Consider the following 24568-nt stretch of genomic DNA (forward strand, 5'->3'; position numbering starts at 1 on the left):
AAAGGGTTCACCATGAAAGTAGAAGGGGGGCAAGTACAGTAGCAGATGGATTTAGAGGGATTACACGAATCAGAGTGAGTTTGCGACATCAATTCCTAAGAAAGACAGTCGAATGGCGTGGAGACAAGAAGTCCAACTCTGCATCTTTACTATTGGCCGGGAGGATTAACAAGGCAGCAGCAGTGCAGTCGCGGAGGCTTGGGTGCAGCCACAGAGGTGAGGGTCACTGATGCTCATCCTGGATGAGAGAACGCCGGCGATAATGAGCAAAAGACTCTACAGTGTCTGCGGGGCGTCCGTTCAAGATGGATAAATATTGTTTTTGACTTGGAAGACTCCTTTAGGAAAGATGATCGAGGACTGTGAGACTTATCTAGTGCGAGTGGTGACCACTGGACAACATTTTGTATGGTGATTTGCTTCGTGCCCAACCTGACCTACAGGCTGCAAGACTTTTAGTAAGTAATGCAGTGTCTTAACAGGCAAGTTTAATTTATGTTGAAAGCCAAACTTGCTCTGGCATGTTGTGGAATGTCTCAATTACCGTATCTTCATTCATTTTGTCCGAAGTTGTCTCATGAATATACTCTTCCAAATACTTGAGAAAACCAGCACGTGGTGACAATGTTTTGACTTTGACATAAAGTCTTCATGAGGTCCACTACCTCAAAAACCAGAACATTTTTAACTTTTTTTAAACCATGAAATTACACAATATTAGGGTTGATGTAATATTAATTAACATTTTATTTCAACAATTAAATAACACAATATCAATATTTATTCTGTGTTTAATAGAATCACTGACTACCATTGACAGCAATATGTAATCAAATTTATTTTAACTGGGATGGCTGCAATTGAATCATTTTTCTCATAAGGCCTACCAGTCAAAATGTATTTGACGTCTATCACCATCAAGATCATCAATCAATCATCAATGTCCATTTTTATTCAACGTTTATTTAACATGGTTTCAACCATGAAATGACGCAATGTCAACGTTTATTCGTTTAATCGCTGTGTTTCCACCATAAAATGATAAATATCAACATTTATTCAATGTTTAATCAACGTTTCAACCACGAACTGACATATTGTTTATTCAGTGTTTAATCAATGTTGCATTCAACCATGAAATGGCGCATTATCATAGTTTATTCATTGTTCATCCGATGTTTTGTTTCAACCATGAACTGACGCAATATCAGCTTTTATTCAACGTGTGTTGACCATGGCCTGACAAAATATCACTAGTTGGTCAGTTTAAATAACATTGAAATGACACAAAACAATTTTTTTGAAAAGTTTAAATGATGTTGTGTTTCAACCATGAACTGACAGAATTTTAACATATATTCAACATATAATTGACATTTTAACTGTGAACTGACACTATCAATGTTTGTTTAATGTTTGGTTAATGGTTGTTAGCTAATGCTGACCATGTTACTCCTATAAGCTCTTTAATATTGAATCCCCTTTATTTCCAATAGTAACTGGTCAATTTTAATACTGGATCCAGTGTTTTCATCAACGATGACGACAACGAAAGTATTTCGTCAACAAACACTTTTTTTGATGACGAGACAATAACGAGCTAAAAAACGTGGTTTGGGAGACTATAACATGATGAGCCGGATGCCAGTTTTCGTGTAACGAGACGAGGATCAGACGAAAATGCGCCATAGTTTCCTTCACATGTTCACAATGTGTAACATTTTTACGTGTAGTTAGCCTGCATCGTAGCAGTGTCTGGTTGTTTCATTTGTGACGTGCTGCGCCCCCCCGCCCTTCCTGACTCACCAGTGTGTCGTCTCCAGTCTCCATGCAGGCTTGCGCACACGGTAAGATTTGTTTTCTTGGCCAGAGAGAATATGCAGCGTTGCTTTACCCTTTAAAGGTCTGTGCTGAGTGATCACAAACTAAATGTAACTCGTAGCATTTGCATAGTGTGCTAATGCTAACGGTGAGCGTCTTCTTAAACTCTCAGACAACTATTTTTACTTAGTTTGTGGCGTCCAAATGGGTATAATTAATTGAAAATAATGTACTGTTTTCCTGCAGAGTGTGTATTATCACCAAATTGGCGTTGTCCATGTAAATAGACGCTACAATATGGGCTCATCTGTCAATGTTCATTCGAAATAGTTGGAAACCTTTATTTTTGGAGTATTTTTTAAATTTTTATCTTAGAGACGGAAACATTTTTAGCAAACCTTGACTAAAAAGAGACGAAATTTGTCTTGAGTGTTCATCAACAAAAACTAGACCAAGACAACATTTGAGATGACTAAATATGACTAAGACTAGGGTGACTATATTTTGATTTCCAAAAAAGAGGACACTCGGCCCGGTCTCGAGATTCTTAAATTTTACTTGAAGTTCACTCAAAGATTCCTTATCACTTTAATATATTGAAGGTGTGCGTCCTCCGTCTGGATAGGAAAAAATCAGTTTTATAAAAAATAATAATAATAGCTATATAACGAAAACACAAAATTCGCAGTTTACCTAACAGGCTTTGCTATTCCTAAAATAATAACGCAGTTAAATAGTGATTAAAAAAAAAAGCTTTTTCTGTATTTGCAAATCCTTGAACAAAATAATAGCCGTCTTTTCAATTCTTAATGTACAATAAATAATCTGAAACAATGTTCTAAATAATATCTCCTTTGTAGAAAATCCAGATTTAACAAAAAGCTCATTTGTCTGTCCAGAAAATAATGTAAATTAAACCATAGCCACAAGACTACCACTACAACTGTCATTGACAAATTGTTATTCCCACTCATTTATTATTCTCATTCAATGTTCTAGATTACACCTAAACAGTAACTGAAATAATGAAACAATTGAACCAGCATGTTTCCAAACGCAGCACTTCAAAACTACATATCCCATAATGCCTAGCGCAGCTTACCTCAATGACAGCTAGAACTGGTAGTCGAGGCAAAAATCAAACATTGCTATAAAAGTTTAAAATCATCGGCAGCATAACGATGCTACACAAACCGGGATTTTACAGATCACACAAGTACAAAGCTCCAAAAGAAGAAAACAATTGCTGAAAGGTAAGTTTAGCAAGTGTACAACATACCGATAGCCTATGAGCTCCTGTCATGACGAAAATTTGTTTGTGAATGAGAATTGACAGTTGACGCCATAATAAAACCAGTCTGTGTCTGCGCATGTATGTGCAAATTTGTATCCATTCAAAGTAGAATAAAGGGATTTTTGACTTAATTACACTTTTAGGTACATGACCATTTGTAGTATACCGTAGTATTCTGTGCAAATCGTCAGACAAAATAAACCCGGACATTTTCATGACTTTATAAAAACCATCCAGACGCCCAGAACAGGATGTAAAAAGTGGACGTGTCCGGGCAAAATAGGACGTTTGGTCACCCCAACTAAGACTAATAAGTATTATTGTCCAAAAACCTAAGACTTAGACGAAAATTAAAAGGTCTGCCAAAAACAACGCTGCTGTGATCACAGAAATTTTGCTGCTATTGAATTAGATATTTCCCACAGTACTGCTGGCAGTAACAGGTAACTTGCAAACATTCAAATTAACGAAAGCATGTTTTGACTCATATTAGTTGTCATTCAGTACAGTACAAGAAAACACCCCCAAATATTGAACTAATGACACGGCATTGTGTCTGATTGTGTTTTAGTAGGCCACAGTTAGAATCACACCTATAGCACCAACAGATTACAGATTGTCTGGGATTACTGACCACAATTCGGTCGGCGCTTTAGTCATAATTTCATCAAAACTCCCCGAAATATATAATCTCTGCTTTTGTTATCTCCTTTTTTGGCGTCATGCAGCTGTGGAATCCATAATGAGCAGCGGGCCGGGGAGTTTTAATCACAAAGTCATGAGCCACTGGAAAGCGAAGCCCAAGATCTGACGACGGACATTTTAAAACCTGTGTGTGCTCTGTTCAGTTTGTTCATTTAACTCGAGGTGAGAGGATGTTTTGCTCACATGTAATTTACTAAAGTAGAATTCAGGCAAAACAGCTTGCTTGTTCATTTGCTGCCACCCTCTAAATTCAGATGGATTAGACGTCTACTTGTGACAAACTCATTTAAATTCACATCAGAAAAGAGCCATGTGAGATGACGTCTATCACCGGAAAAACATTTTTGTGCAAAATAACATCGGTATGTTATTTTTGGAGAGAATTCAAACAAGTTTCTTGTTTTTCTTTCAGCCTCGGGTGCATCTTGTCTCAAAGGATTTGACAAAGGTCCAGTTGGGTAATAGTCGGAATCAATAGCAAGCTTTCCAGGCAAGCCCTCCTCCCGCAGTTTTCTCCTTAGGCGAACCTTCGAAATCCCCTCTTGTCCATTTTTACCTCCATCTGTTTGCCTGCACATGCATCAACTTGACAGCATCTTCCTCCTCTCCTGCCTCTCGTTTTAATCACTCTCCCGCGGTTACGTCACATTCATCTTTGCTGCACAGTTTATTAAACCTGGCAGCTCCTCACCTCCCGACCCGCCTCCCCAGTGGAAGCATCTGTTCTCCCGTCCCTCTTTCCCCCCGTAGCCGCCACACTGCGCGCCGCCTCGCTCTCCCGCGCTGCCCCGGTGCCTTCAGCCCCCCGCCACCACCTCGGCCATGGCGGAGCGGATGTCGCGTCGCTCTCGCTCCCTGCTCTCCCTGACCTTGACCTCTCTGGCCCTGGCGCTCTCTATTTTGGCCCTGTGCACCTCCTACTGGTGCGAGGGCACCCACAAGGTGGTCAAACCCCTCTGCCTGTCGCCTGTCAAGATGAAGAACTGCGGGCAGAACAACAGCGAGCCTTACACCACAGGTACGTACTTCCTTTCATACTTTATTCTTATGCTTAATATTTTAAACTTGTTGCTGTAGAACCCCAATATGTCATGGAGACCAGTATTATTCCGAATTATGTGTTTTAGCTGGTGTCATCATGCAGTTTTTGTTTTTAATTTAATCCATACTTTTATATTTCAATCAGGTCTAATGCAATTGCTATTACTTTATAAAGATATTTATACTCAGTTGTAATTAACCTAAAAATGAATTGATTTTAATATTGCAATCATGTAAACTCTGAAAAAGCTGAGGCCAGACTGACCAAAGATTTGTTGTGCTCACTAATAAATACTCTCATTTCTGCCCATTTTTAAATAGCATTTTTAAAATCTCACATTTTAATAACACATGAACCAAAAATTTGGAATTATGACATAGCGATATCGTTACTGTCGAGGGATTCAATTTATCCCATGATATTAATTTTATGCCATATCGCTCAGCCCTCAGTCTCTATTTGATACAGTTAGTTAATGACCCCAAAAAACCTATCTAAATGTGATACTACATGTACAATAAACAGCATATTAAGTCCATAAAATATTTTGGTAACACTTTATAATAACTATCCGTTTTACTAGATAATAGATCATTAGTAAACTGTTAATAAATGATTTGTTGTTGATTTGTGAAGTATTTGTTAACAGTTTGTTAAGCATTTACAGGGTGTTCTTAACCTGAAACAGTTTGGGTAGAAACATTTCAAGTTTTTGGAATTTCTAGCTTTTCAGGTTAAGAAATGCCGTTCACATCAAAAGAAAAGGCATTTTGATAAGGCATTTTGCAGGCAGCGCTCATGTTGCACATTTATGAAAATCTGCCATAGAACCAACAAATATTTGTACTTTTCTTTGTATATTTAACCAATAAAACTTATGACCTTCAACATAAAGTGTATATAGTTATATTAAGATCCATCAACTAGCATGGGCATTTAGAATGGGGTCAACCATAATGGAACACCCTGTAAATGCTTAACAAACTATTAACAAATACTTCACAAATCAACAATAAATCATTTGTCAACAGTTTACTAATGATCTATTAACTAGTAAAACGGATAGTTATTATAAAGTGTTACCAATATTTTTTTTAATACAGTATTACTTAACATATTCTGACATGTACGGTAACAAGAATCACTGCTTTTTGGATACAGTTTTTAAAAACTTAAGGACTGCAGAACACTTCATTGTCTTTGCAGTATTAGTCACACCTGTTATTGTTTTGACATGTTTGTGGATATGACTGTTTTGCACTGAAGCTTGATTTGAAGAAAATGAATCGAAATGGCAATATCTGCCAGAAAAATCATTCACCCCTATTTTACATTGTCGCATACACTGCTGGTCAAAAGTATTGGCACCCCAGCAATTCTGTTAGATCATGCTCAATTTCTCCCAGAAAATGATTGCAAATACAAATGCTTTGGGAGTAATATCTTCATTTATTTTACTTGCAATGAAAAAACACAAAAGGGAAAAAAAAATTAAATCATGATCATTTGACACAAAACGCCAAAAATGGACCGGACAAAAGTATTGGCACCCTCAGCCTAATACTTGGGAGCACAACCTTTAGACAAAATAACTGCGAACAACCACTTCCGGTATCCATCAGTGAGTTTGTGTGAATGCTCTGCTGGAATTTTAGACCATTCTTCTTCGGCCAACTGCTCCAGGTCTCTGAGATTTGAAGTATGCCTTCTCCAAACTGCCATTTTCAGAACTCTCCACAGGTGTTCTATGGGATTCAGGTCTGGACTTATTGCTGGCCACTTTAGAAGTCTCCAATGCTTTCTCTCAAACCATTTTCTAGTGCTTTTTGAAGTGTGTTTTGGGTCATTGTCCTGCTGGAAGACCCATGACCTCTGAGGGAGACCCAGCTTTCTCACACTGGGCCCTACATTATGCAGCAAAATTTGTTGGTAGTCTTCAGACTTTATGATGCCATGCACAAGCCATGGTCATGCAGTCCAGTGCCAGAGGCAGGAAAGCAACCCCAAAACATCATTGAACCTCTGACATGTTTGACTGTAGGGAGCGTGTTTTTGTCTTTGAAAGCCTCGTTTTTTCCCCCTGTAAACTCTATGTTGATGCCTTTTCCCAAAAAGTTCTACTTTTGTCTCATCTGACCAGAGAACATTCTTCCAAAACGTTTTTGGTTTTCTCAGGTAAATTTTGGAAAACTCCAGCCTGGCTTTTTCTTATGTCTCTAGGTCAGATGTGGGGTCTCCCTGGTTATCCTACCATCGATTCCCTTTTCATTCAGACGCTGACGGATAGTACGGGTTGACACTGTTGTACCCTCGGATTGCAGGACAGCTTGAACTTGTTTGGATGTTAGTCGAGGTTCTTTATCCACCATCCGCACAATCTTTCGTTGAAATCGCTCGTCAATTTTTGTTTTCTGTCCACATCTAAAGAGATAAGCCACAGTGCCATGGGCTTTACATTTATTGATGAAACTGTGCACGGAAGGTCTTTGGAGATGGACTTGTAACCTTGAGCTTGCCCATGCTTCCTAACAATTTTGCTTCTCAAGTCCTCAAAAAGTTCTTTGGTCTTTTTTCCGTGCTCAATGTGGTACACACAAGGACACAGAACAGAGGTTGAGTCAACTTTAATCGATTTTAACTGCCTGCAAGTGTGATTTAGTTATTGCCACGACCTGTTATGTGCCACAGGTAAGTTACAGGTGCTTTTAATTACAAAACATTAGAGAAGCATCACATGATTTTTCAAATTGTGCCAAAACCTTTGTCCGGCCCATTTTTGGAGTTTTGTTTAAAATGATCATGTTTAATGTTAAAAAAAATTTTTGGGGTGTTTTTTTCATTGCAAGCAAAATAAATGAAGCTAATTTGCATTTGTAATTGCAATCATTTTCTGGGAGAAGTTGAGCATTATCTGACAGAATTGCAGGGGTGCCAATACTTTTGGCCAGCACTGTGCCTCTAGCGAAACAGAAAATAACAATTCACAGTGATAAGACTGTCATTATAATTTAATATGATTGGGAGAGGTATATGATATTAGTACTGGTTTAAATAAATAAATAAAAATACTGAGCAAAACAGAAAATTTTATATTCTTTTATTCAAGTGCCTATTTAAAATGGTTAAATTTACCAATAAGTATTTGCCACGTTTTGGATTGCTCATGTTAAAGATTAATAAGACGATATTTGGCCACATGTTTTTAAGTGCTTCATTTTTGTTAAAGCATAAGAAATAGGCTGTGTAAATATTTTCTCAAAATAATGTAATTTGTTTAATTTCAAAAGACTATCTTTTTCACCATATGTTATCATACGTTTCGTATATTTAGAAGAAAATACCACTGTACTGTAACGTATTGCAGTTTTTAGTGTTTTTAAATGTCCTTTTTTTCACTCACAACGATCATGAAAAAATCAACTATGCCTTATATATTGCTATTCATATAGTAAACCTTAAGAAATAGCTTTGCCTTATATACAGTGCTGCTCGAAAGTTTGTGAACCCCACAGCGATGGTCAGATTTTTTGTAAAAAAAAACTAAAATAACCTTATTAAATGTTAAGTTATACCCAAATCCACAATACTGACATTCCAAATAATGGACTGAAACAAAAGAAATAGTTATATTGTCATTCTTTATTTAACAAAAGTGGTTGATTTAAGAAAAACTCGGATATCATGTGTGCAAAAGTATGTGAACCCCTTCAGTTAATAGGATATTGCGCCTCCTTTTGCAGAGATTACCTCAACCAAACGGTTTCTGTAGTGAGTAATCAGCCTCTCACATCTACTTTGGGGGATTTTTGCCCATTCTTCCTTGCAGAACGCAGTCAGTTGAGAGAGGTTTGATGGGCGTCTGGCATGAACTGCTCGCTTCAGGTCCCGCCACAGCATTTCAATGGGATTTAGGTCAGGACTTTGACTGGGCCAGTCCAGAACACGAATCTTCTTCTTTTTCAGCCATTCCTTGGTTGTATTGCTGGAATGCTTTGGATCATTATCATGTTGCATGATCCACCTTCTGCCAAGCTTTAACTTCAAAACAGATGGCGTCAGGTTATGTTCTAGGATTTGACAATATTCCTCAGAATTCATGATTCCCTGGACTATGTGGAGTTGTCCAGATCCTGAGGATGAAAAGCAAGCCCAGATCTTGACATTCCCACCTCCATGCTTCACTGTTGGGAGAAGGTTCTTTTGGTGGTATGCAGTGTTGACTTTTCGCCAGACATGGCGGTTTTGGTTGTGACCAAACAGTTCAATTTTGCACCTACATCAGTTGATGAAAACTCTTTTTAATTTAGTCTCGACAACACAACTGTTAAAAAAACAAAAAAAAACAACTACTGAATTGATTGATTAGGAAATCAGGTTGAAATAATAGAAAATTCCAAAATGTTGAGGGGGTTCACAAACTTTTGAGCAGCACTGTATTGCTATTCATATAGTAAACCTTAAGATAATCAAATATTTTCTGAAAATGATCTATTTTTGATCGTGATTATGTATGTAAAGAATGGATTTCAAGCAAGAACTAGCAAACATAATTATATTACCTTCCCATATTTTATCACATATAATGTATATATTTTGAAGATAGCACCATAAAAAGAAAAGTAGTACAGTTTTTAGTGTTTTTAAATGTCATTTTTTGCATCTGTGCCTCGTATTTGTACGAGTAACGCTAAACTCTCATCTCACCGTATGATACACTGCACTTATACAAAGTTTGATGCCATCCCTCCCTATTCAAATTAATTGGATGTCTATTATCGCCAAAGGCAGGGACTGCCAATATGAATTAAGCACAAAAACAAGATATTTAAAAATATTTCTTGCAATGCTCTCCATTTTGTAGATTACAAACATGCTCTAGTGCAGTGCTTCTCAATTATTTTCTGTTACTCCCCCCCAAGGAAGACGTAAATGTTTCGCGCCCCCCCCCAACTCTCTGCCGCCACTGTAAATAGTATCATTCGTCTATATTACTATTATAAGTACGGCTCAGCCTAACATTGTGTCCTTTTTTTTCTATTAAAGAAAAAAAGTAACATAGATCAACTTATAATAAAGTATAACTTTTTTAACATTGTGTTGCTTGTAACAGAAAAGACTTAATGCGCATCAATTTGCCTGAAGTTTAAAAAAAAAAAAAAAAGTCACATCCAAACTGTAAAAATACACTCAAGGTACATTTTTGACCATTTGATACTGAAAAATAAAATGTAATAAAATCAGTAAATAATAACAAATTCAAATTGATTAGAAACATTTACTCTTCAGGACAACATGCCAAAAAATTTGACCGAAAAAAAACAAAACTGAATAGAAGGGGGGGAGGGAAAGGTCTCTGGACAGAAGGAAAGTTTTTATTTTCGCTGATTCACCACAGTGCTCACTGGTTTACTGATATAACACTGACAAAGCGGGACGATTGTGACAATTGGCAATATTCGGCACATTTTCGCTGAAAAACAATCAAGCGGTTTATCAATGAGATTGAGGTCTAATGTCTTTAAGTGGCGTCTTAACTGATTTGGCTTCTCCGCTATAATCATTTTTAGACTCAGTAAACAGTGGTCTTTCCTCATTTCCCACTATATTAAAAGTCAAAGGCAAACGGCCCGAAAAAAGCGCATTCTCGGCGGCCGAGGGAGAACCGTAGGTGAGGGCGGTGGTCGTGACGATCCCAAGCCGAAAACGGCACTTCTCGGCCGGACACGTGAGAAAGACAGTGGGTCGATGCGTGAGTCCAGCTCTGCATGAGTCTCTTCCGTGTGCTCTTGCTTACTTCAAAAATACTGCACGCACTTTGAAAATGAGAGCGCCACTGCCACCCACGGAGTGGATGTGCAAGTACACTTTATTCTAGTACGGCAAAAAAAAAAAAAAAAAAAAAAAAAGCATGTTCCCCGAGGTCACTCGCGCCCCCCCTGGCATCGCTCTGCGCCCCCCTGGGGGGGCGCGCCCCACCATTTGAGAAGTACTGCTCTAGTGAGTGAATATTACTTTCAGTGCATAATAATTAGTACACAAATCGCATTCATGTCTGCTTTTACTCAAAGCATTTTCTTCCTGGGTTGATCCTGATTACACTTGTCGCGCGTTTTCCCATTTTTTCCCTCTGCCAATACCTGGAATTAATCCATGTGGATGAATGTCAGGCTTTAAAAAAAAAAAAAAAAACTCATTGTCCTTGGTGTTTTTTTTTTTTTTTTTAATCTCGTTTTACCCATAGCTCATTTTTAATTATGGATTACTTTAATCTGTTGTCACCCCCTACAGTTCTTACACTGTCCGCTTAGGGAACGATTTTCTCATCTGCACTTTATTTCTCTGTCATATATGCTTAATTCACAATTGGATTAACGTCAGGAAGGAATTACCTACGATCAACCTGTATGTGATGTAGTTATGAGGACCATACAGCATGTACTTCTGGCAATGTACGGTGTCGGTTTGAAGTCATTGCTGTGTCCCCAGATCTGATTTATGGATATGAGATTGAAGGTAGGACGGGATAGAATAGAGTGAACTTCATTATCCTAGAGGGAAATTTGTTTTGGATGCTACAACATTGCTGGACTTGCATATATTTGATCACAATAGGCGAGGACTACAAACACTGGTGGTTGACTGTTCCCAGTAGAAGAGGGGTGTCAAACTCATGTTTGTCACCGGCCACATCGAAGTTATGGTTTAATTCAGAGGGCTATTATGTCTGCCAACTTTGGCTGCCATGATTAACCCACTAATCAACAACTAATGAATTAGAAAATGAATCAACAAATATTTTTATTCTCAATTAATTGTTGACCTAAAAAAACTTTTTTTTTCTCCATAGTTTATACTCAGGTGTGACTTATTGTATATGTTGATACTTATACTTGAGGCGTGCCCTCTACTTTGAGTTGGTTTAGCTTGTCAAAAGTGATACTGAAGATGAAGACTTGAATGGGTTTGGTATTGATTTGGAGTGAGATCGAGATTTTGTTTTGTTTATTGTTATCTGAATAACTGTTAATATGTCAACAGATACCTACAGTATTTAGCACTTTGTTCTATTACTACGATAATCAAGGGAGTAGGTTTGGTCTCAACATTGGTAGGGATGATATAACAGCATTACCTGCATGTACACTTTTTGCTGGGGACGGTTCATTAATAAGACCAAACAGATCGGGTGAACGGGGCAAAGGGCCACATTTCTCATGAATATGAACCAAATTAATTGATAGGCTAAATCAGGGGTGGCCAACCCTAGTCCTAGAGAGCCGCAATCCGGCTTGTTTTCCATGTCTCCCTTCTTTAACACTTTAACACCGAATGTCTCGGCAGCGACGCATTTACGCATGTCATCTTTGAAGCTTCGTCATGCTGTAATTACGTCACCTACGTGCCGCTGGGTTGTCTCATTTGAAAGTACGGAAGTTGATGTCCACACCAGTTTTTATTTGAAGTCAATCGACCAAGAAAAACGGGAGATTATGTCATTTGAGTTTTATAGTTTTATTGCACTCATAAATATGCATTAAAACGCTGCATGGACCATGTATCTATCTCCATATTTCCATCATTTCTTGTCCTTTTTCAAAACCGAAAGCAGCACAAAAGACTACATATCCCAAGAGCCGTTGTGATGTCAAGAAGGACGAACCGAATGTGGATATTTTTAATAAATTTCCAGTCGAGGCGCCAACTAAGGAAAAGGAGGCTTGCAAAGCAAGCAACGGCCGGTTGGTTTGAGCGAGCGACTTTGAAATGTGCAGAATGAATCAAAAACTAAATTTAGCGCAAGCTAATGCATTATTTCATTAACTCAAGGAAGAAGATGAGCCGTATTTGTCAAAGGCCAAAAACACCTTTAACCATACTTGCTGTTTGTGTTGAATTGTCAAACATAAAACTATTCAATCTTATTTTTTTCTATTGAATGTTTATCCTAACAAGTAGAATAAATATTATCAAGCTTCAAAAAGGTTGGTCGAGTATGTTTGGTTGTCAATGGGACATCAACATTACAAATTTTGAAAAAATATTTGGGGATTTTTTTTTTGTCTTTTTGGGTCCAAAATGTGGATTATAATTGGTCAGTGAAGAAAGCAACAGTTTGGACATGAAGTTCAAGGTGTCCTTAAAAAAGCGACCCAACTTGGCCAGTGTCAACAATTTTTTCTTTGAAATATAAAGGCAACATCAAATGCATGCAAATTCAGCCAAAATAGGCTTAGGTGTTAAAGGGTTAACACACCTGAATCAAATGATTAGCTCATCAGCAAGCTCTGCAGTTGCCTGATAACAATCCTGATAATTTTATTCAGGTGTGTTGGAGGAGGGAGACATGGAAAACAAGCTGGGTTGCGGCTTTCGAGGACAAGGGTCGGCCACCCCTGGGCTAAAAGATCAATGCAAAATAAATCCGTATCGACTGATTTCGACTGACTTTTACGTGGATTGGTTCAGGTGATACTGTTCTATTCAAACCTTTGTTTTCAAAAACTACTAAAGAAACATTTTAAAAACTTTGAGAATAAATGTCTGGTTTTTACTAGCATACATAAATATAATGAAAATAATCCACTTAATAATGGCAGGGTCAATTCTATCCTTACAACATATGGCAAGACGATCTAAATTCCCCATATAACTGAAGTCATTATATAATACAAATAAGATTGCTTTTAAGTTGGTTGGCACAATTTTAGCATCCTGAAAAGTTGTTAGTGTTATGTCCCTACCGTCCCTATGCAAACCTACGTCCTTGGCTATAATGTACAGTGGTTTGAAAAAGTATCTGAACCTTTTGGAATTTCTCACATTTCTGCATAAAATCACTATTAAATGTGATCTGATCTTTGTCAAAACCACACAGATATAAAAACAGTGTCTACTTCAACTAAAACCACCCAAACATTTATAGTTTTCAGGTTCAATTTGCATGAAACTTTTGATATGTTAATTACTCACGAGTTAGAGGGTCGGCAAAATGGCGTCTCGGGCGCTCTGCTAACTGTTTATTCATATTTTCATATGCAGTTTGCTACAGATAGGGCAGTACATATGCGATTTCATATATTGTGCATAATTTGATTGTGTTGTTTTGTCTGTTTTCTTTAGTTTCACCCTTTTGAGTGTTAATAAACCTGCTTAGACATAGCCACGTCTGTAGAGTCGTTGATACGAGAAAGGTGTTCATAGCCACGACTATCGTGACGGCACAGTCTCTATTTAGCGTCGCACTGGATATAAAGAACGCACGGAGAGCTGGTCTCACCTACTTTTTTATTGCAGGATTAACGGTTACTGTTGGCCGCAACCACGCCGAACAAGTAATCACCAAAACAAGCTGTTTTTCCAACCTCATTTGTTATCCGCACGCTTCCTCTCTCTCCTCCAGACACATTCTCGCAGTCGGACATCCGGGCATTAATGACGTCACCAGCCACAACAAAGCGTCGCCATATTGAAATGGGGGCAAAACATGAGTCACAAGCAGTTGCTCTGTCCTTTATTGTAGTACAAACGCATTGAACTTTTGTCTTATTTGCGGTCTTTTTTTCCATCGGAATGACTAAAAGTTGCCGTGTTGAGGTTTGTAACACAAGGAAGAGTTCGGAGCCGCATTTGAAGTTCTTTATTCTTCCTCGTGAGAAGAAAAGGACAAGCAAATGGCTGAAAGCAATTAATTAAGGAACAGTAAAACAAGACGGTTCAGTGGACCATTCTCGCCGGTGGGAACCTAAATCCAGGCACATTTACTGTACGTTTGCAGCTGACGTTTTATTACTGGTGAGTAAACTTTAATCGATTTTTCTTGCCCCAATTAGCTGCTAGGATTCAATAGACTAAGCATTTTTATTATTACCGTAACTGACAACTTGCAAAGCGTTTTTTTATTTTGCCATGAACTGCTCTGATCGGTCAATCGGTATATTATTGGCCTGGTGGGAATTGGTTATTTTGCCGTGACGTGTTCACAGCTAAATAACGCTTGGAGGCGAATTACCGGTTACGGCAGAAATGATCACTCCCTATATACTACCAGTTTTCTTAGTTCCTCACAGTACATATTCCACGTAATTGGTAAAGGTCAACTTACTGGGTGACTTTGTGAGGTAGTTGTAGATGTTACCGAACTCCACTGCAGGCAATTCCTTTGGATTGTTTATCCAGCTATCAGCTGCGACTTTGTATGGGCAGATTTGCAGGCCAATACACGCTAATTTTAAGTTGTATCGCCTCCTCGCGTCTGTCGGCAGTGACTCGTGATAATAAGTCATGTTTAAGACGTTTTTAATGTAAAAAAGACGCAAAACACACCTGAAATATATGAATTTCAGGCGTTTGTCTACGGATGTTTACCTGTGTGTGCCCCCATCTCAAAATGGCGACACGTTGCTATGCGAGATGACGTCATCGTGACATCACGCCGACAGCGAGAATGAAAAAAAACAAACAAAAAACAAACCCCCCAAAAATTAATGCAGCCTCAACGGGACACAAGCCAGTGTCCTACTTGCACCGGTCCCAAGCCTGGAGAAATGCAGAGGGTAAAAAAAAGCCTGCATTTGGGGTGCCCCCTCAAGTTTTCTTGGTGCCCACCCTGGTGGGTAAACCTAGATCCGGGCCTGTTAGATAGATTGGATAGATTTATTTAACAAACTCAATGTTCAAATCACAACAACACAACACAAGAGATAAAAAACATAATATGTTATCCAATGCAACTCATATGTTTTTTTTCATCTTTTTCTGCATTTTTTTGGCTGGTGCGACTTACATTCGGGTGCAGCTTAAAGTCCGAAAAACACGGTAGTTTAATGAGTTTTCCTGTAAGGGTTAAAAAAAAAAAAAAAAAAATCATTAAATACAGTATGCTTTTATTTCTTTTGTCCTCTATCTTCATAGACTACAGAAGTTTTATTTGAATTTTATTTTTGCGACTTTTTAGCATGTTTTTGATTTTCTTCTCAGTAAAAGGGTCACTGCTATGATTATTTGTTTGTGTCCAATACTGAGCCACAATGTCCAAACATCCAAACCCTCTCGTGCATGTGAGCGTCGCCCTACTTCTGTGTTGTCCCACAGAGAGCCCGACCCAAAACCCTTTCAACCGCACGCTGACTCCGGCCAGACGCGAGGAGCTGGCCAAGATCCGACAGAGGCAGTTGGCCAACGCCGTCCACTACATCTGGGAGACGGGCGAGGACAAGTTCGCTTTCAGATATTTCCACACCGGCTTTTGGGAAAGCTGCGAGAAACACAGTGATGGTGAGCTGATCCACGTCTTATCCGACTGGCTGCCATTGACGATGATAGACGTCCAGTCCATTTGGACTGTGAGAAGCTGGAAGTGAATGATCCCTGCCAGTCCTCTCCCTCCAAATGGACTGGACGTCTATTTCTGTCAATGGTGATGATTGAGCTCATGAATTTGACAAAAAAGAATGTTTTCAAAAATTGTTCAGGGTTATTAGTGTATGCAAGAGAGAAAGCGCAAGACCACGCGCTCACATTTTCTGGCAATGCAAAGGCATGTTTTGGTACAAGTGATGGATTAGTGTATTAGTTGTTGACAGAAATCTCATATTATCCCCCCCGCAGTTGACCTAATGCCCCCCACCCGGATGTGTTCTGATGCCAACACTGATTTGAGATATGAATAAATTAAGTAATGTCAAGGAACAATGATATGCTCGTTTCTGTAGATGGTGAATTTATGTTGTGAATCAAAATCACAGGTGTTAAAATCAAGGCCCAGGGGTCAGATTCAGTAGACCGCAAAAGTATTGTGAACATGATTCTTGATAAAATAAAATTCAATAAAGGTTTTTCCTCAAAAAAGAAAAAAGAAAAATATACAGTAGGGAGAACAAGTATTTGATACACTGCCGATTTTGCTGGTTTTCCCACTTGCAAGCCATATAGAGGTCTGTAATTTGTATAAGTTCTCTTCAACTGTGAGGGACAGAATCTAATACAAAAATCCAGAAAATCACATTGTATAATTTTTAAATAATAAATTTGTATTCAACTGCATGAAATAAGTATTTGATACATTACCAACTAGTAAATATTTCATCTCTTAGTTCTTTTTTTAAGAACCCCTTCTGTTCTCCACTCATTACCGGAGGTAACTGCACCTGTTTGAACTTGTTACCTGTAGAAAAGACACCTGTTCACAAGCTCAAACAAACAAACTCCAACCTCTCCACAATGGCCAAGACCAAAGAGCTGTGTAAGGACATCAGGGATAAAATAATAGACCTGCACAAGGCTACAGGAAAATAAGCAAGCAGCTTGGTGAGAAGGTAACAACTGTTGGAGCGATTATTAGAAAATGGAAGAAGTTCAAGTTGACGGTCAATCTGCCTCGTTCTGGGGCTCCATGCAAGATCTCACCTCGTGGGGTATCACTGATGATGAGGAAGGTGAGGGATCAGCCCAGAACTACACGGCAGGACCTGGTCAATGACCTGAAGGGAGCTGGAACCACAGCCTCGAAGAAAACCATCGGAAAACACATTACGCCATCATGGATTAAAATCCTACAGCACACGCAAGGTCCTGCTGCTGAAGCCAGTGCATGTCCAGACACGTCTGAAGTTTGCCACTGACCATCTGGATGATCCAGAGGAGCAATGGGAGAAGGTCATGTGGTCGGATGAAACCAAAATGGAACTTTTTGGTCTAAACTCGGCTCGTCATGTTTGGAGGAAAAAGAAGGATGAGTACAACCCCAAGAACACCATCCCAACCGTGAAACATGGAGGAGGAAACATCATTTTTTGGGGCTGCTTCTCTGCCAAGGGTACAGGACGACTGCACCGTATTGAGGGGAGGATGGGGCTATGTATCGCCAGATCTTGGATGACAACCTCCTTCCTTCAGTGAGAGCCCAGAAGATGGGTCGTGGCTGGGTCTTCCAGCATGACAACGACCCAAAGCACACAGCCAAGGCAACTAAAGAGTGGCTCCGTAAGAAGCATCTTAAGGTCCTGGAGTGGCCTAGCCAGTCACCAGATCTGAACCCGATAGAAAATCTATGGAGGGAGCTGAAAGTCCGTGTTGCCCGGCAGCAGCCCCGAAACCTGAAGTCTCTGGAGAAGATCTGCATGGAGGAGTGGGCCAAAATCCCTGCTGCAGTGTGTGCAAACCTTGTCAAGGACTACAGGAAACGTTTGGTATCTGTAATAGCAAACAAAGGTTTCTGTACCAAATATTAAGTTCGATTTTTGTGATGTATCAAATACTTATTTCATGCAATGAAATGCAAATTTATTATTTAAAAATCATACAATGTGATTTTCTGGATTTTTGTATTAGATTCCGTCCCCCACAGTTGAAGAGAACTTATGATACAAATTACAGACCTCTACATGCTTTGCAAGTGGGAAAACCAGGAAAATCGGCAGTGTATCAAATACTTGTTCTCCCCACTGTATATATATATATATATTGCATTAAATAGACAATATTTACTGGTTTTCTCCAGTTTTGTTTTTTATTTTCCCAAAAATTTAACAATTAATTAAATAAATAAAGGGAATATTTACTGTGCACCCATTTTGTTTTTAATGTATTGTAAATAAATATAAAAATAATATTCATGCTATATATATATATATATATATATATATATGTACATATATATATACATATATATAATATTTGGCGGAAAACACAGATAAGACTGAAAAAGCAGTTTCTGCTCTTGCACTCCTCTTTAAAAGAAACTGCTGTATTTTATGCCAAAACAACCATTGTGTTTGATAGAACAATATCTCTCTATGCTGCAATAGCAGATTTGTGGCGCATTAAGCCCCCGAACTATTTTTAAATTGTCCGTTTTACCCTGGAAACCTCTGTTTACATACGTCGCGCAACCGCTTTTCTTTCAACCCAGCCATAAAACGAAGGTAATTAATTATATTTATTATTCAAAATGTCTGTCATTTTTAGTTTAGAACCATTAATTGACGTCTAATATTTCATTAAAAAAAAAAAAGACTTTAAAAAATTGTTCACTCGCATATTTTAAACTTTTAAACAAATTACGTCACAATGAAAAAAATGGTGTCTGTAAAAAAGTCACAGATATCTACCTCAAAGCTATCGCTTAATTGTGTTTTTTTGTTACTGTCACATTTTCTCCGATATGTTAGATGATGAATAATCGATCCAAACAAAGAAAAAAATGGGAAAAAAAACATTTAAAAGGGTAAATATATGAAAAAGAACATCTTACCCACTCCTTGATGTCTGCAATTTCTGCATCGCGACCCTTTTTATATTACCATGTTTCACCCATAAACTCCCCAAAAAATCCAGCTGTGGCCATTTACAGATGTGTCTTGACACTCAGTGATACATGCTAAATGGAGTTTTTGGATCGAAACAAGGTAAGTACGCGATAAAATCTCGTTAAAGTCATGGCGTCTGTAATTCTGCTCTCGCGTGCTCTCGCCTCCAGATAGTGTTTTACTGTTAACATTTTTATTATTTTTTTTTTTAATTGCCCTCCTGTTCAAAATTTTTCTTTCCCCTGAAAAGTCTGATTTTAAGCTTTCCAATGATGTAACACACATGCGTATCGGACAATTTTGAAATTTGGCCAAAATGGGGTCTCATAGTGGATCTTCAAGTCACCTGAGTGTTTTCCGCCACATTTTTGTTTACATACAGTATATACCGTATGGTATGTATTAGAGATGTCCCGATTGATCGGGATCGGGTCCGATCACGTCATTTTCAAAGTATCGGAATCGGCAAAAAAATATCGGCCATGCCTTTTTTAATATATATATATATTTTAATTAAATCGTTTTCTAATTGTATTTAACGTTACAGACATGATATGTTACACTCATCCAGAGTCTTTAATTTAGGCTTAAGGTAGGGTTATCAAATTTATCCCGATAACGGCGGTAATTGATTTAAGGAAAAAAAAAAAAAAAGTATCACGTTAAAATATTTAACGCAATTAATGCATGCATTGCATGACCCACTCATGCATTGTCGCGCTCAATCTGTAATGGAGATAAAAGGCAGCTTAAAATGAGTAGAGTGAATTTTGACAGCCTTTGGAGCCTTTTTTTTAATTGGCTAAAGCCTTACAATCCCTCTCCCTACGGTTAGAAATATCATGGGAAGCAATGCGGGGAAGCAAGGTAGTAATTGATCTTTTTCTTAACACCTTATGTTATTTCCCAACGCAGAGAAGATATATGAATTGGTAGCACTATGCACAGTCATGGTTCCACTTCCCATCATGCATTAGGGCATGGCTACAGTATCATTTACTGAAAGCTCAACAAATACACTAGATGGCAATATTTAGTCACAATATACAAAGTCACAAGTCTTTCTATCCGTGGATCCCTCTCACAGAAAGAATGTTAATAATGTAAATGCCGTCTTGAGGATTTATTGTCATAATAAACAAATACAGTACTTATGTACTGTATGTTGAATGTATATATTCGTCCGAGTTTTATTCATTTTTTTTCTTAATGCATTGCCAAAATGTATATGATCGGGAAAAATTATCGGGAAGGATTGGAATTGAATCAGGAGCAAAAAAAAAAGCAATCGGATCGGCAAATATCTGGATCGGCAGATACTCAAACTAAAATGATCAGGAGCAAAAAAACATGATCGGAACAACCCTAGTATGTATATGTATTGTGTTGTTGGGAAATATTTGCAAGGCTTGAAAAAGAAGTGTTTTTAGTTCAAGCTCTCTAAACTATTCGTCGACTATCAAAATAGTTGTCGATTCATTTGCTATTTAATGTTTGTCGACTAGTCGATAAATTCTGGGAGCCCTAGGTTGCAAACATAATTAGGTTGTAGCCTGCAACAAAGAGGACTTTGACACACCTGATCTACTGTATACGACACTAAAGTCGATTTTCCATGTTTCTCCTGTGTTACGCTTTTATCTCCAATGTAAATATTCTCACACTCTTTATGTTTGTTGTCAGGGGAGAAATGCAGGAGTTTTATAGAGTTGACTCCAGGGGAGACGCAAGGTGAAAACAATGCCTCATTTTTCAGTTGGGACATGAGCACATATTACTGAGGTCTTCATTGGTCGAGCTTTGCTGTCGTCACCACAGGTGTGCTTTGGCTGTCGGTCATCTCAGAGTTCACGTACATCGGTCTGCTCGGGATGGGCTTCTTGCTCATGTGGCTGGAAGTATTATGCTCTCACAAAGAAATGCACTCGCTAAAAATCAGTGCCTACGCTGCCATGTGCACTGTGCTGTCAGGTAAGGAACAGCATTTTTAGTGTGTTGTTATGTTATTTTTCATGGACATTTTGATATCTTCAAGAGGTCGTGCGAGTTGAGATGTGTTTTGTTTTGTACAGCAAAGTGATGTAGTATAACAATGTAGGAATTAACAGTATTTGCTCCTGCTAATGTACCCCGGTTATAACCCGCTACTCTATAAAATGCAATCAAATCTGAAAGAAAAAAAAGTCAACTTTACAGTGTTATTGGTGGCCATAACCATTTGTTTAATCCACCGTTCTATCTTCATTGTAGGCCTTCTGGGGATGGTGGCCCACATGATGTATACCACCGTGTTCCAGATGACGGTCATTGTGGGCCCCAAAGACTGGAGACCTCAAACCTGGGATTATGGCTGGTCTTTTGCGTAGGTTGCTACCATTCACGATATAGACGCTACTCATGATGACACTGCACCGTAATATAGTTTATGTTGAACCATAAAACATTGTGCAATTTTCAAAGGACAAGTACTGCATATTGCCACAACGTACATTACAGTACATATTTTCTTTCCAGACTGCCTTAATTTACAGTAAGTCATTGACGTTCATTCCATTTTGACTAGAAGGGGCCGGTCAAAATGGATTTGACGTCTATCTCCATTACTGGCAGACAAATTACTAATCATAAATATTTTGTTTTCATTTGTTTTAATATTTCTAAATTTAGTTCAAAACATTTAAGATTAAAAAAGGAATAATAAAAAGTAAATATTGTCTTTTTACATTTTTTATATATATATTTTTTTAAATTTGAAGCAACACTTGGTAACTTTTCAACCTTTATAAAATATTTTCATAACATTTGAGATAATACCGTATTGGCCCGAATATAAGACGGCCCTGATTATAAGACGACCCCCTCTTTTTCAAGACTCAAGTTTGAAAAAAGACTTCTTTGAACTCCAAATTGATTTTTATACAGAAAATAATTACAGTGCATCAGAAACAAATGATGATAATAATATTTTTGAGAGAAAAAGCATGTTATTTTGCCCCATTCAAATCTTAATATCTGAACATTTAAATATGTAAAGTGCAATCACATTCGTAAATGAATGGCTTCTGGTTTTTGAAATGTAAATAAACCTGGCTTCCCACTCATTTTGTCACGGTAAGCGATTTTCATTGCTAAGGGACAACATAGTTGTGCTGTAACGATAACGAGGGGATTCTGGGATTGACAAACTCAAATCTAGCATCACGTTACCATTGTTTTGGCTTGTTTTTGATGCTTGCTCTTGTGGGATTGTAATCAATAAATCTCATTTATTCTGCATTTTCTAATCAATAAACATCGTCTATTGAGCAAAAGTGTGCCTGTTACTGATTCACCGCGAACTTGGAAATTTCGGAAAACAGCAAAACACTACCACTTTTGTCCATCGGTGTCGCTTTAATCGACCAAAACTGAAAAATTACCAAGTGTTGCTTTAGATTTTACACAAAAAATTAAAAGGAAACCTTAAATATAATCTTTATTTTTTACTTATTTTTTCTATTTCATTTTAGTAAAATATATTTTAAATTAAAAAAGGGGGGGACTGTAATTATTCTTGTTTTCATCTCAATAAAATGTCAAAATTTTGAATTATTTTTTTAAGTAAAAAAGAAAAGATCAAAAACTACAACAATTATTCACTTATTTTTGTAATATAAACTATAAAGAAAATCACTGGCAGTCCTCCCAGTTCAATTGGATTGGATGTCTACCACTGTCAATGACACTAATGTTTTGATATATGCTTCTTACAGTCTCGCCTGGGTGTCCTTCAGCTGCTGCATGGGCGCTGCCGTGGTGACGCTCAACTCCTACACAAAGACCATCATCGAGCTCCGCCGCAAACAGAGATTGCGTCTGGAAGAGGCGAGGGCCACCGCCCGGGCCCCTTGCTACGAGGATGTGGTCCAACCCAGCGGTGGCGCAGGAGCCGGGGGCTTCTACTCCGTCAGCGGACTGCTGCAGTGCCCCGACGGCATGATTGATGTAGCGTGGGCCCCAAACGGCAGCGTGGTCGGAGTGGGCAACGGGGACGTGCCCACGCTGGTTTTAGTGGGAGGGTGTGGACCGGAGGGCTGTGAAGACTGCGAGAGGGAGATGGAGGGCCCTGTGGATAGAGTGGACTCCCCGTGCTGAAAGACTCCACATTTCAAGGAGCTTAAAAACTGAAGACACTCACGGAAAAGGTGAAAAAAAATGTTGAACTCAATACATATCAAATCTCACTATTCTTAATACAAGCTTTTTTCTCTGGGGATTTTCTCAGTGCCTCACGGTAGGAAGGCAATGTGCGTGTGTTAACACAACGGACACTTTATTAGGTGCGCTAATACACTCTTTGTACATCCAAGGAAAAGATGAGAGAACAATGTCCCATGGTCACATCAACAATGACAATAATGGTCGACTATCAGCACCGCCGTCCCTGGCAGATCTGCGTCTTAATTCTGCTCCTGAACAAGAGGTATTTTTTCTTTCACAGTATTACACTGATTGTACATGGATAATATTGTAACGTCAAGACCATCAAAGGATAATTTCAATAAATGGAATATCAAAACATACTTTGTTACAGTTAGTTGTATTCAGAAAGTAGTACCAGTAGGGTTGTGTAATAAAACAGTGGATTTATTTTCACATACCGTATTTATGGTAACCCTAGGGTAGGGCTCCAGACTGGTTGCATTTTTCGACTAAAATTAGAGCCAGTACGAGTCATTTCTTTTCCATTCACTCGCACATGCGCGACCAGTAACATTGCCTTTTTTTGTTTGTTTGTTTGTTTTTGTTGCTGAAAAACTCCTTTACGGTTAAATCCACTAGTTGGCGGTCATGTAACGAGCTGGTTTTCCAAAGCAAAATACAACAGCGGCGGGGTCGGCCCCTCCTGACTTGATGCTGAGCGACCTGGAGTATATAAAAACTGCATAGGGGAAAATTAAACTACGAAAGGGAACCGCGTGGTACCCCACAGTGGCGCCGCCAGGGGTGGCCATGGCCACCCCTTTAAATTGGTTGGCCAACCCACTGGCCACCCCGCTTGCCAGTATATCGTTAGATTGTTGTAGCATCAGTTATGCATTTCATCCCAAATGAATGCATTTATTTTGTTATGTTAAATGTAGGGCTGTCAAATTTATCGCGTTAACGGGCAGTAATTAAATTTTTAATAATTAATCACGTGAAAATGTTTATCGCAATTAACGTATTTGTGATACGACTCATTCACGCATTGCCGCAAACAGCCTACAATGGCGCCGTTTTACTTATATACAGAGATAAGAGGCAGAGTGGAGTAGATACAAGCATTCATTCGGGCCGGGCTTTTAATTGGCAAAAGCTTTGTCATCTCTCCCACAGCAACTATAAATATTGTGGGAAGTGATGTGGGGAAGAATGACA

General features: G+C 38.5%; 1 protein-coding gene across 2 annotated transcripts; it reads left to right on the plus strand.

Annotated features, from left to right (window-relative positions):
• The first annotated feature begins 267 nt into the window (after nucleotides 1–267).
• LOC130914812 (germ cell-specific gene 1-like protein) lies at nucleotides 268–24482 on the plus strand. Of its 2 annotated transcripts, XM_057834332.1 has the most exons (8): nucleotides 3048–3074; nucleotides 3844–3982; nucleotides 4233–4838; nucleotides 15954–16136; nucleotides 20852–20899; nucleotides 20987–21139; nucleotides 21419–21530; nucleotides 22921–24482. In XM_057834332.1, the coding sequence occupies exons 3-8, from the start codon at nucleotides 4643–4645 to the stop codon at nucleotides 23300–23302; spliced, it is 1074 nt and encodes a 357-aa protein (XP_057690315.1). In that variant the 5' UTR covers nucleotides 3048–3074; nucleotides 3844–3982; nucleotides 4233–4642; the 3' UTR covers nucleotides 23303–24482. The 2 variants fall into 2 exon arrangements, with proteins under 2 accessions (XP_057690314.1, XP_057690315.1); XM_057834331.1 differs by lacking the exons at nucleotides 3048–3074; nucleotides 3844–3982 and adding an exon at nucleotides 268–458.
• The last annotated feature ends 86 nt before the right edge of the window (nucleotides 24483–24568 follow it).

This window comes from Corythoichthys intestinalis, chromosome 4 (assembly GCF_030265065.1).
Source record: "Corythoichthys intestinalis isolate RoL2023-P3 chromosome 4, ASM3026506v1, whole genome shotgun sequence".
Classification (NCBI taxonomy): domain Eukaryota; kingdom Metazoa; phylum Chordata; class Actinopteri; order Syngnathiformes; family Syngnathidae; genus Corythoichthys; species Corythoichthys intestinalis.